The following is a 17,968-nucleotide window of genomic DNA, read 5'->3' as shown; positions in this document are numbered from 1 at the left end:
CAATAATGAGCACATGCCCATTATTGAATAGTGCTTAGCGCTGATTCCTGTGCCTAATTTTGGGTGTAATTCTTGTGCCCAACTTATGTGCAGAAAAGGCAGTATTCCGCAACAGCAAATATCAAACAAGAGGAGTGAAGTGAATAACCATAAGAATCAAAATACAACTTCACTAAACCAGTGTATATGGTTTGATTAATGTCACCATATAAATATGTAACTAATATATTCTCTTGAAAAAGGAGTTTAAAAAAAGCCTCAGAATTAGATGCTAATTGCTAATATTGTGCACCCTGTCATCTCAGAAGGCAAAAGTAGAGACTAATAGATGATTCACCACTGGAGACGTGAGTCCAACAGTCTTTATTATATCAAAGATAACGACCCGACACAGGCCGTGTTTCGACGCTAAAAAAGAGTCTGCATCAGGGGTCAATAAATACACCAAGTAGTGAATGCAAAATGAGGAGTCCTACTTGTATGTGTGTTGTCAACTCACTAATCACATAGCACTAAACAGAAAATGCTGGACACAAACTATCAGAGCAAAAGTTATAAGTTATAGTTTTTAAGAAATAGTTTTCATAGTTTTTGTAAAATGTCATTTAACTTTTGTAGTAATTGAAAAAGGTCTCCCCGACGCTTGCCACCGTTTCATGACACCATGGAGGTCGATATTGAACCCTGGAATTCTTTTTTGAAAGTTATCACCCCCTGAAGCAGTAGAATTGGCACAATGAAATGGTGGCTAGCGTTGGGGAGACCTTTTTTCAGGCCCCCTGATCTGTCCATGTCTTTTTTTTTGGTTGTGCGCGAGAAGATATTGGCACAGTTCTTTATAGAATCACGCATAGGCATGGAAATATTTTAAAACAAATAGAAGGAAATATTTTTTCACTCATGGATAGTTAAGCTCTGGAACTCATTGCCGGAGGATGTGGAAACAGCGGTTAGCGTACCTGGGTTTAAAAATGTTTGGACAAGTTCCTGGAGGAAAGGTCCATAGTCTGCTATTGACACAGACATGGGGAAGCAGCTGCTTGCCCTTGGATTGGTAGTATGGAATGTTGCTACTAGTTGGATTTCTGCCAGGTACTTGTGACCTGGATTGGCCACTATTGGAAACAGGATATTTATTTTGTAGGCTCAATGTGGCTTACATAGTACCGGAGAGGCGTTACAGACTCCGGTGTAAACAAATACAAAGTGATATTGTGGTAAGATAAAGTTCATGTGGCACAGCCACACTAGGGAATCGTACAATGGAAGAGCTGTGTTATGCCCATTACGTTCTTTAGTTTTGTTGTGTTGTAGAGATCAGGCATTTATGTTGGATTGGTAGGGTATGCCTTTTTAAACAGGTTAGTTTTTAGTGTTTTCCGGAAGTTTAGGTGGTCGTTCGTAGTTTTCAAGGCTTTTGGTAATGCGTTCCACAGTTGTGTGCTTATGTAGGAAAAACTGGATGCGTACGTTGATTTGTATTTGAGTCCTTTGCAGCTTGGGTAGTGCAGATTTAGGTACATTCGTGTTGATTCAGATGTGTTTCTAGTTGGTAGGTCGATCAAGTCTGTCATGTATCCCGGAGCTTCACCTTAGATAATTTTGTGAACCAGGGTGCAGATTTTGAAAGCAATGCATTCTTTGATTGGGAGCCAGTGTAGTTTTTCGCGGAGGGGTTTTGCACTTTCAAATCATGTTTTTCCGAAGATAAGCCTAGCTACCGTGTTTTGAGCAGTCTGAAGTTTCTTTAAGGTTTGTTCGTTGCATCCCGCATAAATTCCATTACAATAGTCCACATGGCTTAGTACCATTGATTATATCAGGTTGCGAAATGGTGTGACCCAGTATGGCTAGTCTTATGTTTTTATGTTCAGGTTAAGTAAGCTGAGTCAGTATTCTATAACAACATGCATAATTTTTCTGAACACCCCTAATACACCCATGTCCCATCCATGGCCCCCTTTTGAGTTAGGTACCATGCCTTATAGAATAGCGCGCTGCTAGATGTGCGTGGCAATTTTAATGAGTGCCAATTAACTTCACTAATTGGTTGTTAGCACCCAATTTTGATGTTAATTGGCTCATTAGCCAGTTAATTTGCATGTGCAGCTCAGGAGCGTGCCCAAATTTTGGTGCGCAAATCTAGGCGCCATATTTAGAATCCGGGGTAAGTGTATATCTCTGATAGCATGTGTTCTGTACATGGGTAGAGCCTGGATGGAACACACACTTAGTTACATAACTTACATACACGTGTATCTCTGGAACACAGGCAAACACGTTCCCACCATCTCTACGAATGACATAAGTGCTCATGTCAGAGTGTATATGTATGTATGTACCAGGTTATGCTAGTACGCATACTTTCCTTTATAGAATATATGTTAGGTGCCATCCCTGGATGCCTATAGACACACTGGTATAGAATTTCCCTCAGGTAGCTGCTAATGTTTACATGCCATTAGAGGGAAATTCTGTAACAGTGTCTATAGGCCATGGAGGGCCCACTGGGGCTGGAGTGTGCAAGAAACAAAGGAGGGCTGTAGTGTGCAGGAGGGGAGTTGAAAACAAAGGTGGCTAGTGTGTGTAAACGGGGGGAGGGGTTATAGTGTGCAGGGGGCTGGAAACGGGGGCTGTAATATGCATGGGGGTTGCAAACAGAGCAGGCTATAGTGTGCGGGGGACTGGAAAGAGGGCCGAAGTGGATGGGGGTGTGGGTATGCATACCTTTTGGTCAGGGGTAGGGGGGTGGCAGTGGAGGTGATGGCATGGGGTGGTTAGCAGCAAGGGGGGGCGGGCCAATGGTTTTTACTGCCCAGGGGCTCAGATCACTGTCAATCCACCCATGTTTTGTTGGGCAGACTGGATGGACCATATAGGTCTTTATCTGCTGTCATCTACTATGTTATGTTACAGGCATCCAGGGAGGGCACCTGATGTATATTTAAACGCGTAAATGTTTAAAATAATAGGACATGTGTACATATGTAGATGCCAATATTCCACCTGACTGCTATTCTGTAACTATATACTTAAAGAGACCTTACAGTTCTAGTGTGGGGACTGTCTATATAAACCAATTTATTATGTCCCAAACACTTCCAAATCTTTTTACTATATCTAACGGTATATGTAACACAGTCCAAATTTTTCAAAACTCTTCATATCAATTTCATTAATACATTTTATGACGGGGATCATCAGAGTATTTAACAGCATACACCATCTGGGAACAGCGCCCCAATGTAGTCATGGCGCGGCGCACATTGTCATAGATCCACCCGTAATTCATCAGTTTTTTTATGGCTTTTTTTACTTAGTGCAATCTTCAATAGACATTTTTCAAACAGCTTTCAGGCTTTAACCTTAGAGATGCGCATTAAGTAACACTTAACTTGGCAGTGATTTTTCACCCGAGTCAAACCTCCGCCGACATGGCCAGGGACATGGCCAGGTTACGAAATTCTTCTTCAGGGAAGAAGAAATTGTTTTTTCCCCAGCGAACCTCTTCCCTGAAGAAGAATTAGGAAACCTGGCCATGTCGGCGGAGGTTTGACTCGGGTGAAAAATCACTGCCAAGTTAAGTGTTACTTAATGCGCATCTCTAAGGTTAAAGCCTGAAAGCTGTTTGAAAAATGTCTATTGAAGATTGCACTAAATAAAAAAAAGCCATAAAAAGCTTAGCGGAGTTTAAAAAGGTTTGGACGGCTTCCTACTACTACTACTACTACTACTATAAATCACTTCTATAGCGCTGAAGGAAAAGTCCATAGACCATTATTAAATGGACTTGGGGAAAATCCACTATTTCTGGGATAAGCAGTATAAAATGTTTTGTACTTTTTTGGGATCTTACCAGGTATTTGTGACCTGGATTGGCCACTGTTGGAGGCAGGATGCTGGACTTGATGGACCTTTGGTCTTTCCCAATATGGCAATACTTATGGCCGCAGGTGTCAGCTATATGTAGGTATGGTAGGTGTTGGGGGTTTGGGGGGGCTGACACTTTCTAGCACAAGTGTAATAGTTAGAGTGGATTATGCACCTTGGTCACCTTCTCTAAAGTGCACTGCACCGACCACTAGGCTATTCCAGGAACCTGATTACTGCTCTAATAGGGATGACCAAAGCACCTGAAACTGTCATAGAGGCTGGTATGTACTGTTTCATTGACATCTTTGCTAGGTGGGAGGAAGGTCAGTGACTACTGAAAGATTAAGGAGATGTCATTCCTTTATTCCTGCAGTAGTCATCTGGTCATTTAGGGCAATTGTTTGTGCCTTATTCAATAATAAAATAGGTCTAGACCAAAACGTCCAATTTATAGCCCTGGATGTTTTTGTTTTGTTCCATTATGGCAGAGAAATGCCCAAGTTTAGGAACACCCATATCCCTCCCTTAACACTCCTCTGACACACCCCTTTGTGATTTGAACTCACTTCTGACAGACTTCATAGAAAAACATCTATAAATTGGTTTTGAAAATACAAATTTGGAACTTTTTTGTGAGAAAAACATCCAGATGCAGACTTATACCACTTTTTGGACAATTTTCTCTTTTGAAAATGGGACCATAAATCTATAAATTGGTGTGAAAATGTAGGTGTCGTGATGGGGTGTGTTTTGTGCCAGTTCTATAATGACTTCAGGGTGCACCTAAGCCTGTATAGAATTTTAGTACAAAACCACTGTGGACCACTGAAAGATACTTGCATCAACTTATGTCATGTCACTGGCTGGTGTAAGTTGGTGTGCTTAAGTGCACCATGCAACACAAACAGCTGACAGTATTCTAGAAGTTGCATGTGACGCTGGCAGCACACCATGACATGCCCATGCTCTGCCCATGTGTGTATCCCCTTAGCAGTGGCACACTAAAAAGACATGTCTATAAGTTGATGCTAGAAGGCATATGTTTCAGAATACTAGCCCTTACCCCCCGGATTCTATATAGTGTGACTGAAATTGCATACTCAAATCCAGTCGTATTCTGGATTTGCACATGCAATTTAATTACCTTAAGCCAGTCAGCATTGATAACAGTGCTTAAGCAATTATCAGCACTAATTGGCATTAATTAGAATTTATGTGCACAACTCACTAAGGGGCCCTTTTACTAAGCCGTGTAAGCGTCTACGCACGCCCAACGCGTGTCAAAATGGAGTTACTGCCTGACTACTGCATTGGTCTTGCGGTAATTTCATTTTTTGCGTGCGTCCGATATGCGCGTCAAAAATATTTTTTATTTTGGACGCGTGTAATGGACACGCGCCAAGTGACATTTGAAGTGTGTAGGTCATTACCGCCCAGTTATCGCGTGAGCCTTTACCACTAGGTCAATGGCTGGGGGTAAGGTCTCAGACCCAAAATGGATGCGCAGCAATTTTCATGTATGGAGGGGGGCTATTGCCAGAGCAACAGATGACTACCTCAGACGTTGACAAAATGGGGAGTCTGAAGGCTTCACGAAAGAGTCAATGGTTGGGAAGGGGAAGATGCTTTACAGCAATCCCCTGACCAAAGCTGTGATGCTAGCACCTAGGTATGTCTACGGCATATGCCTCAGGTGGAGCAAAAAATCTACTTCATGCTTAAGGCGGAAGTAGAGGGAGCTGTGTGACTCAAATTCTAGCCCCTTGCTCAAAATGCTCTAGATAGATCGATTTACTTGTTACTGTAAATTGCATCCATCCATGTAATTAGTTCGCTATTGTGAGTGTTTTTGCATATGTAAGTTGTAGAATGCTGCATCCATAATATATTCCATTCTTGTTGTTGGATAGCTTGTCAAGTGTGGATATATGTAGTGTATGCTTTAGAATGAAAGGAAAGTGCTAAGGTGCTGCCTGCCCAGTTTGAGGGTTAGTGATGGTGAAAGTCGCTCTGAGTTAATTGCAAAAGTTGTAATAATAGTGATGTAGTTTTGAGTTTTTAATTAATTGTTTAATAAAACAGTGGACAGTTGGTCCACTAAGATAAATAGTCATGTGTTTTATTGGGCAGTGAGTGAGCACAAAAGCAGATGTAAATGTCAATGTTTGTCATATAATAGTATGCAGTATAATATATACTTTTAATCTAACCACTTTTATGATTTTCAAAGACTGAGCATGAATATATCTTTAATGTTTTTATTTTATGTAGAGTTATCCAAAGAGCAGAAAAATAATAAAGTAGATTTTAAAAGTAGGTCATTTAACTGGAAAAGAAAACTGTTGAAGAAAAGTGAAAGACTTTGAAACCAGGGAAAGTCAAAATAGTTAAATATAATTAGACTACTTTCTGACTAAAAGTATCTTTTAATTGTTCTCTTACTGTCTGGGCTGATTAATATGCCTTCTTGACTAGACAATTCTTTTCAGACCCAAGAGGATCTTTAACTAGCTTGCTTGAACAGGTTTGCTCACTACTGCTGTTGGAATCATTTTTTTGTCATTGTATGTCAGAGTGACGATGTTCACAAACCAAGGAGTAGGGTGAGTGTGCTCTTTCAAAGGACACAAGGGAGACACAAGAATGCTTGTGCATGAGGTTTTATTAAAATTGCACCAAAAGAACTGGTACAGTGGCTGTGTTTCGGTGCTTAAGTGCCTGCCTCAGGAAATTAAAAGAGATACATAGAAATAAAACACTACATAATGATATCAATTATAAAGCATAACAATAAAAATATCATGACATAATGTATAATAAAATATGACAATGAATAATTTAAAGATGAATAAAATAGAATAAAAACTGAAAAATAACACTCATAAATGACAATATAAAAATGAATGTAATAAAATCTATAGAATGACAATGTTAACATGCCTGCTCCTTAGGGGGAACCAAGAGACATGTGGACATCTTTTACTGCCTTGGTGATGCAATTTAAAATACGTGGAGGGGCATAATCGAACGGGGATGACCATCTCTAAGGGCGCCCATCTCTAAGGACGTCCCGGCGAAGGGGCAGGGAAACCACTATTATCGAAACAAGATGGGCGTCCATCTTTCATTTCGATAATACGGTCAGGGATGCCCAATTCTCAACATTTAGGTCGACCTTAGAGATGGTCGACCTAAATGTTGAGATGGTCATCCCTGGTTTTCGGCGATAATGGAAACCGAGGACGCCCATCTCAATAACGGCCAAATCCAAGGCATTTGGTCATGGGAGGAGCCAGCATTCGTAGTGCACTAGTCCCCCTCACATGCCAGAACACCAACCGGGCACCCTAGGGGGCACTGCAGTGGACTTCACAAATTGCTCCCAGGTGCATAGCTCCCTTACCTTCGGTGCTGAGCCCCAACCCCCCCCCCCCAAAACCCACTCCCCAAAACTGTACACCACTACCGTAGCCCTAAGGGGTGAAGGAGGGCACCTACATTTGGGTACAGTGGGTTTCGGGTGGGTTTTGAAGGGCTCACATTTACCAGCACAAGTGTAACAAGTGGGGGGGGGGGGGAGATGGCCCTGGGTCCACCTGGCTGAAGTGCACTGCACCCTCTAAAACTGCTCCAGGGACCTGCATACTGCTGTCATGGAGCTGGGTATGACATTTGAGGCTGGCATAGAGGCTGGCAAAAAAAAATGTAGGGTGGGAGGGGGTTGGTGACCACTGGGGGAGTAAGGGGAGGTCATCCCCGATTCCCTCCGGTGGTCATCTGGTCAGTTCGGGCACCTTTTCGAGGCTTGGTCGTGAAAAAAATGGACCAAGTAAAGTCAACCAAATGCTCATCAGGGATGCCCTTCTTTTTTCCATTATTGGCTGAGGACACCCATCTCTTAATCACGCCCCAGTCCCGCCTTCGGTATGGTGCCGACACGCCCCCGTGAATTTTTGTCATCCCCGCGATGGAAAGCACTTGAGGACGCCCAAAATCAGCTTTCCATTATGCCGATTTGGGCGACCCTGAGAGAAGAACACCCATCTCCCAATTTGTGTCGGAAGATGGGCGCCCTTCTCTTTCGAAATTTCCCCTGATATTCTCCAAAAACAAACAATTGTGTCCAGGTAAGCTAATTCTCAGCAGGAGTGTGGTGCCCAAACTGTTTCATTCATTTCCCATGACATTTAAGGGAATTTTATTAGGCTTATTTTTCATTATGGGATCGATATCGTTAGTATCGTGCACTCTTTTGAAAAAAAGTGTCCTTTACTTCCAAGAGTGTACATTGTTCACAAAGGGCCGATACTCAGACAGCGGAGGTTAGCTGGGCTGACTCCTTCGGTAGGCGTAGACCGGATCCGGTGATGGCCATTAAATATCTGGGTGTTTTTTGGCCAGTTACAACCAGCCAATATTCAGTGTTGGCTGGTTAAGTTGAAACTGCTGAAGTCCAATGCACCCACTAACAACTGCTCCAGGGGCCTGCATACTGCTGTGATGGAGCTGGGTATGACATTTGAGGCTGGCATACAGGCTGGAAAAAAAAGTTTTTAAAGTTGTTTTTTTTGGGTGGGAGGGGGTTAGTGACCACTGGGGGAGTCAGGGGTGGTAATCCCTGATTCCCTCCAGTGGTTATCTGGTTATTTAGGGCACTTTTTTGGGACTTTGTTCGTGAAAAAAAGGGTGCAAAAAAGTGACCCAAATTCGCACTAAAAACGTCTTTCTTTTTTCGATTATCGACTGAGGATGCCCATCTCTCCTTGGCCGATAAACACGCCCCAGTCCCACCTTCACCACACCTCTGACATGCCCCCATCAACTTTGGCCATTTCTGCGACAGATTGCAGTTGAAGACGCCCAAAATCGGATTTCAATTATACCGATTTGGACGCCCACGGGAGAAAGACGCCCATCTCCCGATTTGGGTCGAAATATGGGCGCCTTTCTCTTTCGAAAATAAGCTGGATGGTATCCTATTCAAATATAAAGCATTGTTCTTTTGCTTGTAAAACACGGGCAATATTGCCCCCATGGGGTAAATGTATTTGCAGCATTACAAAAAAATGAATTTCCTCCATTGTATGTTGAGCTTGCATCCAGTGTTCCACTAAAGGTGCCTCTCAGCACTGAAGTGTTTTATTGCTAAGATGTTGGCTTATTCGAATCTTGATTTTTCTAATAGTGTGGCCAATAAACATTAAACCACAAGGACAAATTATCAAGTATACTACTTGAGCTGAATCACAATTAGTCTCTGCTCTCAGTTGGAACACAAATCCTTTACCAGAATGTCAGTTCTGAGATATTTCCAGCATGTACTTGCAGTAAGTACAATGTCCACACTTATAATGGCCCCTATACGCTCCCTTTGGTGTCCCAGTCCTCTGGCCATAATTAAACAACATCTCACCCAAAATTCCTTATTGCCTAAAAGCTACTACAGGCTTTTGGGAAAATACTGAATGATAACTCAAAATATGCCAATATCAAATAATTATTTTCTTAACTTGAATAGCTTGTGATGAATATGGAAAAATGCATACCGGAAATTTTTGCTCTCTAGTCTAGAAGCTTGCAATAACCATTCCCGATTAGCATAAAGTGCCCTTTTATAAGCCCTTTTCACTACCCTGATGGGATATCCCCTCTGTAAAAATTTATCAGCCATATCCTGAGCTTGAGTCCTAAATTCTACTTCTGATGAACATGAGCAACGTAGTCTTAAAAATTGGCCTGTTGGTATGCCTTCTTTCAAACAGTGAGGACGATGACTTTGAAAATGCAAAATGGTGTTTCAATCAGTGTCCTTTCTGTGAATGGTAGTTTGAAAACAATTATTTACATACTGGAAAACAATATCCAAAAACTGTATTATGTGCCCCCCTATATTTGATGAAAAATTAATGTGTGGGTTGCACTGTTTCATATTGTGAAGGAGAGGACCTGGGGGTGGATGAGATGGAAGTGGAGGGGGAAGAAGTGAGGAGGCTCAAGGGCAGAAGAAGGCCGAACAGAGCCTTGCCTCCATTCCAGCCACAGAGAGTGAGAGGAGAAGTAGTAATGCCCCCTATGCAAGGGGGGAGGGAGAAGGACTACATTACCCATCATCCCCCGAGAGAGAGCAGAGAAAGGTTAGTGACCCCTTTAAAATGGAGGAGCGGCAGAGACTACATTTCCCAGCAACCCCGGGGCAAACCCTGGTACAGAGATTATCTTCCCCATCAGGCCAGAGGGGCGGGCTCTAACAAGGCAGGGGAGGGGCACCTGGAGGGTAATCAAGTAAAAGAGGAACAGCTGCCCAGAGTAGAAGAGAATGAGCCCATGGACTGGCAGACTGCTGGAGAGAAGGAGCAGGAGGCAGGCTATGAGGAACCCTTGGACCTTTCTGCCTGGGCTCATGCCTTGAAAGCTAAACTAAAAAACCAGGTGAACTCTTGGTGTCAGAGCTGGGCTGAAAGTGGAAAGGGGAAAGGTCATGCGGGAGGAGGGTCAGTGAAGTAATAGAGTGACCCAGAAAGGGGGGGATCTTTTCCTCTTTCCCAAAGGAGTTCAGGGTGTGTTCTTTGAAGAGACTGTATGTCTGAACTGAGTGCTAAGGCATTAAGCACTGTGGATTTTGAACTATTGGGAAAACAAACCTTCTTTTGTGTGGGGGAGGGGAAAGTAAGCGACAGTGTTTTTTTTTCCTTTTTGTGGGCTGAGGCCCACAGAACTGTGTGTTTGAAACTGTTTGCAGAAACCCCGTGGGGATGGACAAGATACAGGGATTCTTTTGGGAGTGTGAAGTTGGACTACAGAGGAACCTATCTGTGGGGACTGTTAATTTGGCTCCAACTGATTTGTGCAGCAGCTGGAAGGGGACGGGGTTGTGTTTCTGCTGTACCTGGGCCCTGAGAGGAAAACAGGAACAACTGTTTTGAAGGGCTGCAGGATTCCTTTTGAAATTTACTGAACTGTGAAGCCCTGACAATAAAGGAGCTTGGTGACTTTTACCTTGTTGGAGTTTATTTTCTTTGAGCCCTGCCCTGTGGACTGCAGGGGGCCGGGAGGCTGAGTGGACAGGGTGGAGGCAAGATCCCGAAGACCCTCATGCGGAGGGCGAGATCTTTCACAATATATGCAAAAAAATCTTATAGAATCTCCCTGCCATATCAATATGACATCATCAATGAACCTTAACAATATATTGGGCTGAAAAACGGAATTATTTATATATTTAGCCTCAAAGTCTTGCATATATAAACAGGCCACTTAGGGTGCGACAGTAGCTCCCATCACCACCCCTTTAATCTGCAAAAAATATTTAGTATCAAACATAAAAAATTATGTTTAACAACAAATTGAGCCAAAGTATTTAGTAATTCAGTTTTAACCAATGACAAACCCAGATTTTGTAAATGTTTATTAATTAAACCTAAAGCTTGATTCTGAGGAACATTTGTATATAATGCTGTCACATCTAAGGTGACCAGCATAAGTCACATCTAAGGTGACCAACATAAGTCACATCTAAGGTGACCAGCATAATATCATGTGTACCAGAAGTATCAATTGTTTGGAGGAGTTGTATCAAATGCATTGAATCTCTTAAATAAGACGGAGCCATACCAACCAAAGGCTGTAAAAAAGAATCTAAATATTGAGAACAGAAGCTAGGTCAATGGCGGACGGTAAGGTCTCAGACCCAAAATGGACGTGCGGCAATTTTGATTTTGCCGCACATCCATTTTCGTCAAAAATTTAAAAAGGCATTTTTACAGGTGCACTGAAAAATGATTCTGCGTGCGCCCAAAACCCGCGTCTACTCTACCACAAGTCATTTTTCAGCACACCTTTGTAAAAGGTCCCCAATGTTTTTCAACCAATCTTTTTTTGTAACGTCACATAGGGGAGGCTCCGCCTATATATAGTTGGCATTTTTGAACCGTTAGTCCATCAGTCCTGGTAGAGGTTGCACCCAGGAGGCAGCCATTTAAGAAGTAAAAGTTATTTAGATGTAGATTTTTGAAGATATATATGTTTATTTTTGTGTTAATTTGATTTGGCTCAGTTTTAAGAGATTCATCGTTTTGTGTTTCCGTAGGTATTTTTCATAGATCCTCCTGAAGAAGCAGGACAGTAAAACACAGCTGGTGTTGGTGCTGCCTTTTTATGGTAGTTCTAGGTTCTGAGCAACTTTAATAATTTACAATTGTATGTTTTTATTTATTTTTGTTTCTATTGGAATCTTTGAATGTACAAGCATTTGGGTAAGGTGTACAGCTTTAAACTCGAACAGTGCTGCTGTCCTGTGCCTACATTTGGAGTTTACTGTTTGACCCCTGATGTAGACGCTTGCGTGTGTCGAAACACGGCCCGTGTCGGGTTCTTTAGTTATTTATTATAATAAAGACTGTTAGTTTCATATCTGCAGTGGTGACTCTTCTTTGGTCAGCCTGTACTTTTGCCTGCTCTCTTACAGTAAGTGTGCCAACCTACACCAGCTATTAACATGGCATAACAGCAGCTTTGTGTTCGTGTTCTATAATGGCTTAGGCAGGCCCAGGTGCTGTTACAGAATTGGCACTCACCCCCTAATTCTATAAAAGTTGCTAAAAAATGTATATGCAAATTTGGTCTCGTGCTCAATTTGTGCACACAATTTAATTGAATAAAGAGCTAATAGGCACCAATAATTGGCTTTTTAGCAAACAATTATTGTCACTAATTAGATTTTATTGAAATGTGTGTGTATAAATTTAGGCGTGGGATCCATGCTTAATTTTTACTCATGAGTCAAAAAAGGAGGTGGAGAAATGGGAGGGTCATGGGCAGATCATGGGCAGATCAGGGGCGTCATTTAAGTTACGCACATTTTTAGAGACTAAAAGTATCTGCGTCTAAATTTATGCACAGGTACCTGCACCACATTTTAGTTGGTGCAAATGGCCATGCCAAAGGTTAGGTGTGATTCACAGATGTGAGCGCTATTCTACAAACCGCACCTAACTTTAAGCATATTTTATAGAATATCACTTTTTTTGGCGCCATATATAGAATTTATTTCTTAAGTGTGCTCCATTGTGGAACTTATATTTTGATACCAATTTGTAGAATTGCCATCTTAGAGGACATAATCGAATGGCGCCGGCCATCTATATGGCCAGCGCCGCAAAGAGCAGTCCCGAACCGTATTATCGAAAAAGATGGCCGGCTATCTTTCGTTTCGATAATACGGTTAGGGCCGGCCAAATGTCAGAGATGGCCAGGTTTGAGATGGCCGGCATTGGTTTTCGCCGATAATGGAAACCGATCCCAGCCATCTCAAACCCGGCCAAATCCAAGGCATTTGGTCGTGGGAGGGGCCAGCATTTGTAGTGCACTGGTCCCCCTGACATGCCAGGACACCAACCAGGAACCCTAGGGGGCACTGCAATGGACTTCAAAAATTGCTCCCAGGTGCATCCCTCCCTTACCTTGTGTGCTGAGCCCCCCAAATCCCCTCCAAAACCCACTCCACACAACTCTACACCATTACCATAGCCCTTATGGGTGAAGGGGGGCACCTACATGTGGGTACAGTGGGATTTTTTTGGGGGGGGGGGTTGGAGGGCTCCCATTTACCACCACAAGTGTAACAGGTAGGGGGGATGGGCCTGGGTCCACTTGTCTGACGTGCACTGCACCCACAAAAAAACTGCTCCAGGGACCTGCGTACTGCTGTCAGGGAGCTGGGTATGACATTTCAGGCTGGCATAGAGGCTAGCAAAAAAGTTTTTTTTAATTTATTTTCGGTGGGAGGGGGTTGGTGAGCACTGGGGGAGTATGGGGAGGTGATCCCTGATTCCCTCCGGTGGTCATTTGGTCAGTTGGGGCACATTTTTGAAGATTGGTCCTGAAAACAAATGGACCAAGTGAAGCCGGCGAAATGCTCGTCAAGGCCAGCTTTCTTTTTCCCCACCCTGCCCTCATCCCGCCTTCGCTACCCTACCGACACACCCCCTTGAAGTTTGGCCGGCTCTGCGACGGAAGCAGTTGGCGCTGGCAAAAATCGGCTTTTGATTATACCGATTTGGCCGGGTTCAGGAGATCGCCGGCCATCTCTCGATTTGTGTTGGAAAATGGCCGGCGATCTCCTTCGAAAATAAGCAGGTTAGGCATACAAGGGGGTGGGATTTCTTAATTTATTGATAAGCATTTAAATTTAAATTAAAGACCTCTAACTTCCATAGATTTTTAAAAAAATATGTGTTCCCTTGGCCCCAGTTTGACCTCACTTGCATAGTCCATTGATATCTTCGGTGCGCATGTATTTGCATTGGATAATATTCCCTGGTACACAGCAGGCAAGAAGAGAAGTGGTTTGAGGCTAGTCATGATGTGAGAGGCATTGTACAGAAAAATTATATTAAATTATCATCTCTCAATGGAAATAATTTTACTAATGTGTTATTAGCTTTATTGTGGAAGACCTTTCAGTTCCAGAAAATTTCTTAACTGGCCTACAGAGGCTGTGCAAAACTCCAGCAGTGTAAATTAGTCCTTTGCCAAACTCTGCAAGATCCAAAAAACTTTAATTAAATTTATAAAGATAACAACTTATGACCTTACCTATTTACAAGAGTAGTATTAGAGATAATTGAAATCCACACTTCAGGTCAGAGACTACAAAAGACCTCTTAAAATCGTGGGTTTAAAAAAAAATAAATATATAATAGATTTATAACCAGCCTTTCTTTAATTTGGCAAGAGTTCAACAATGGAGAATTAATCTGTAATTGCTAATCCTTTGTCTGCTGAGTCACTGTTTTTTTTATTTAAAAAAATTATCTTTGCTACCTGGCATTAAATAAATATGTCAATATCGTGAATCATGAAATGTGTTCAACCAATCTAATAGATTATTTGGTTAAAAACTCCAAGCTTTATATTCTGTGTCTGACACAGTGAAGAACCCGCTAAATAATATGACCTATTTCGACTGACTGTGGGAGCTTGTGTGATTAAAGGTTTTATACCTATGAAACTGTGGCTTTCTGGAGAACAATTTCCAATAGCCTGCTTTGTGCATAAAGTATGTAGGCTCTTTTCCCAGCATGCATTGCAACACATTAACAAAGGGAAATTGCAGCCACGATGGAGTCATTTTATAAAAGAATTTTCATGCACAAAAAGGTCTGTTATAAAATTACCCCATGGCTTATGCAAGTAAAAGTGCATAAGGTGACAAGAAGTCACATTCTTTTATTCAACTAGCATGTAAGCCTGTTCAGGGTTGAGGTTTAGGTGAAGCACAGCTGAAGTTATTTCATTTCCCATGCATTTACAGGTGCTGCTGAGCAGGTGTAAATATGCATAGTTTCATTTCATTGTTTATTACAAATACACTGGGTCAAGGCGGTATGCAAAAATATGTATATGGTCAGCCTTTTCCTGAAATTAGCTTTCTCAGAAGTCTTGTGATTTGTTGACTCCTCTAGCACTTGTACAACTGCGGATTCTTACATAGAAAAATGTAAGCAGATAAAGACCATATGGCTTATCCATTCTACCTTTCACTCTCTTAAAGATCCTATGTACTTGTCCCCTTGAATTCAGATATTGTTTTTGTCTCCACTGGTTCCACCAGGATGCCATTCCACAAACTCACCTCCTTTTCCATGATGAAGTATTTTTTTCAGATTACTTCTGAGTCTATCCCCTTTCACTTTCATCCTGTGGCCCCTCATTCAATTGAAAGAAACTCACCTCCTGTGCATTTATGCTGCATAGTTATTTAAATGTCTCTATCATATCTCCCCTCTCCAGCCTTTCTTCCAAAGGATACATATTGAGATCCTTAAGTCTATCCCTATACGCTTTATGACAAACACCACTGACCATTTTAGTAGCCACCCTCTGGACCGACTCAATCCTGCTTATATTTTTTGAAGGTGTGTTCTCTAGAATTGTACACAATATTCTAAATGAGGTCTCACCAGTCTTATACAGGGGCATCATCACCTCCGTTATCCTACGGACATTCCTCTCTCTATGCATCCAAGCATCCTTCTAGTTTTTGCCATCACATTTTCTACCTGTTTGGCCACCTTAAGATCATCACATTAGATCACACCCAAGTAGGGCCGCCGACAGGGGGCAAGATTTCCCATGACTCAGCCTCCAAGGGGGTCCCACCTGGTGTCGGCTTGGCTGATTGATTTCCTACTCCTGTGTGCCGCAGTGCCGGGTTATAGCATTATCGCGTTAACTCTGTTCTGCCAGCCACAGGTCCTTCTTCCTGCTTCATCCCACCTCCTGTGTGAAGCACTTCCTGTTTCCATAAACACAGGAGACGGGACGAGGCAGAAAGAAGGACCTGTAGCTGGCAGAGCAGAGTTAATGCAGTCCTGGCACACAGGAGCAGGAGACAAGGTGGGGGGGGGGGGCATGCGAGATGGGGGGGCCCATGCAAGGTGTGTGTGTGTGTGTGGGGGGGGGTGTATGCACCTGGGGGAGGGCCTAGGGGTGCTTGCCCTGGGACCGGCTTTGCCTCTTGGTGGCCCTGCATCCGTCCCACTCCTCTTTTGTGCACAAAACTATACTGTTCTCTCGGGTTTTTGCAGCCCAAATGCATGACCCTGCATTTCAGCATTAAATCTTAGCTACAGAATTCCAGCTTTGCTAGGTCATTCCTCATGTTATCCACCAGGGGTGTCTACCCTATTGCAGATTTTGGTATCATCTGCAAAAAGGCAAACATTACCAGACAGTTCTTCAGCAACATTGCTTACAAAAATGTGAAAAAGAACTGGCCCAAGAACCAAACCTTGTGGCACACCACCGGTAACATCTTTTTCCTCAGAATTAGCTCCATTTACCACTACCCTCTGTTGCCTTCAACTCAACCAGTTCCAAACCCAGTCAGTCACTTTAGGGCCTGTACCATGGGCACTCAGTTTATTTATTACTCATCTATGCAGAATTGTGTCACATGCTTTGCTAAAATCTAAATACTTCCTCGATCCAATCTCTGGTCACCCAGTCAAAGAAATTAATCAGATTTGGCTGACAAGACCTGCCTCTAGTGAAACCATGTTGTCTCGTGCCCTTTAATCCACTGGATTACAAAAACTTTACTATTATCTGTTTTTAAAGCATTTCCAATCATTTACTTAACACAAAAGTCAGAGTTACCAGCCTGTCAACTATCAATGTACACAGTTTAAAGAATACTGGAAGATGTGCATGTTGACTGGCACATTTACATGCATCCACTTATTCCCACCATAGGCGTAATTGGGCACAACTTGTTTTTATTTTGTTTTGGGGGGGGGGGGCACACCAATGTGGATGTAATCCCCTGGACTATTGGTGCTGAGGGAAGGAATAAGAGTAAAACTGGATAGATTCCCCAGGGGATTACTAGAGAAAGAATTGACTCCTCCAAATAGGAGGGGGAAGGGGCTATGGGGAGTTTATGGTAATGTTGTGGGGGTATGTTCTTGGAGAATGGTTATGAGTACATGATTGAAAGGGGATGTCATATAGGGGTAGAGTTGGAATGTAATAAAAACTTTGCATTGCTGAGCATATAGTCTTCGGTTGCCCATAACCCCCACCAGGACCTGTGGAGAGAAGGGGGGTATCCGGTCTGGTATTACAATCTGGGGCTAGAAGGACATTGGGGAATCCATGCTACCAAAGCAGTAACTCAACAGAAAGCTGTGGGAGTGGAATAAGGAGAGGCTCCCCCGGGAGCAGAACAGGAGAAGGCCTGTTCGGGTTCGGAGTTGAAAAAGAGGTGATTGCCTCGAAACAAAAGAAAGAGAATGGACCGGGAGGTCCAGTCCTAAGGAGGTCCGGCGGCTGGGGAAAAGGCCATTGAGACGCTTGTCTGGAGAGCAATCAGACAAGCCTCAACCCTTTATTGTTCTGCCAGATGGAATGAGTTGACGAGGGAAATGGACTGTATGAATCAATGTAAATAGTTTGCTACTAGCTGTTCTTTGCCATTTGCAGTTTACAGTAAAAATCAATTAGAAAAACCCATCCATGGAGTGAAATTGGAATTCTTTGACTTTGGGACTATTAAATGATAATAACTGAATAGTGTCTCTTGAAATCCCATGGC

General features: G+C 42.7%; 1 protein-coding gene across 1 annotated transcript in view; it reads left to right on the top strand.

The window, feature by feature from the left end:
* Nucleotides 1-4,120: 4,120 nt before the first annotated feature.
* OC90 (otoconin 90) overlaps nucleotides 4,121-17,968 on the top strand; it is a 114,094-nt gene continuing 100,246 nt past the window's right edge. Inside the window, exon 1 of the mRNA XM_030189923.1 lies at nucleotides 4,121-4,154. Coding sequence (XP_030045783.1) covers nucleotides 4,121-4,154 — 34 coding nt within the window. The remainder of the gene's footprint in view (nucleotides 4,155-17,968) is intronic.

The sequence above is a fragment of the Microcaecilia unicolor genome, chromosome 1 (genome assembly GCF_901765095.1).
Source record: "Microcaecilia unicolor chromosome 1, aMicUni1.1, whole genome shotgun sequence".
Lineage (NCBI taxonomy): Eukaryota > Metazoa > Chordata > Amphibia > Gymnophiona > Siphonopidae > Microcaecilia > Microcaecilia unicolor.
Note: the sequence above shows the minus strand (reverse complement) of the source record. Positions and strands in the feature narration are given on the sequence as shown.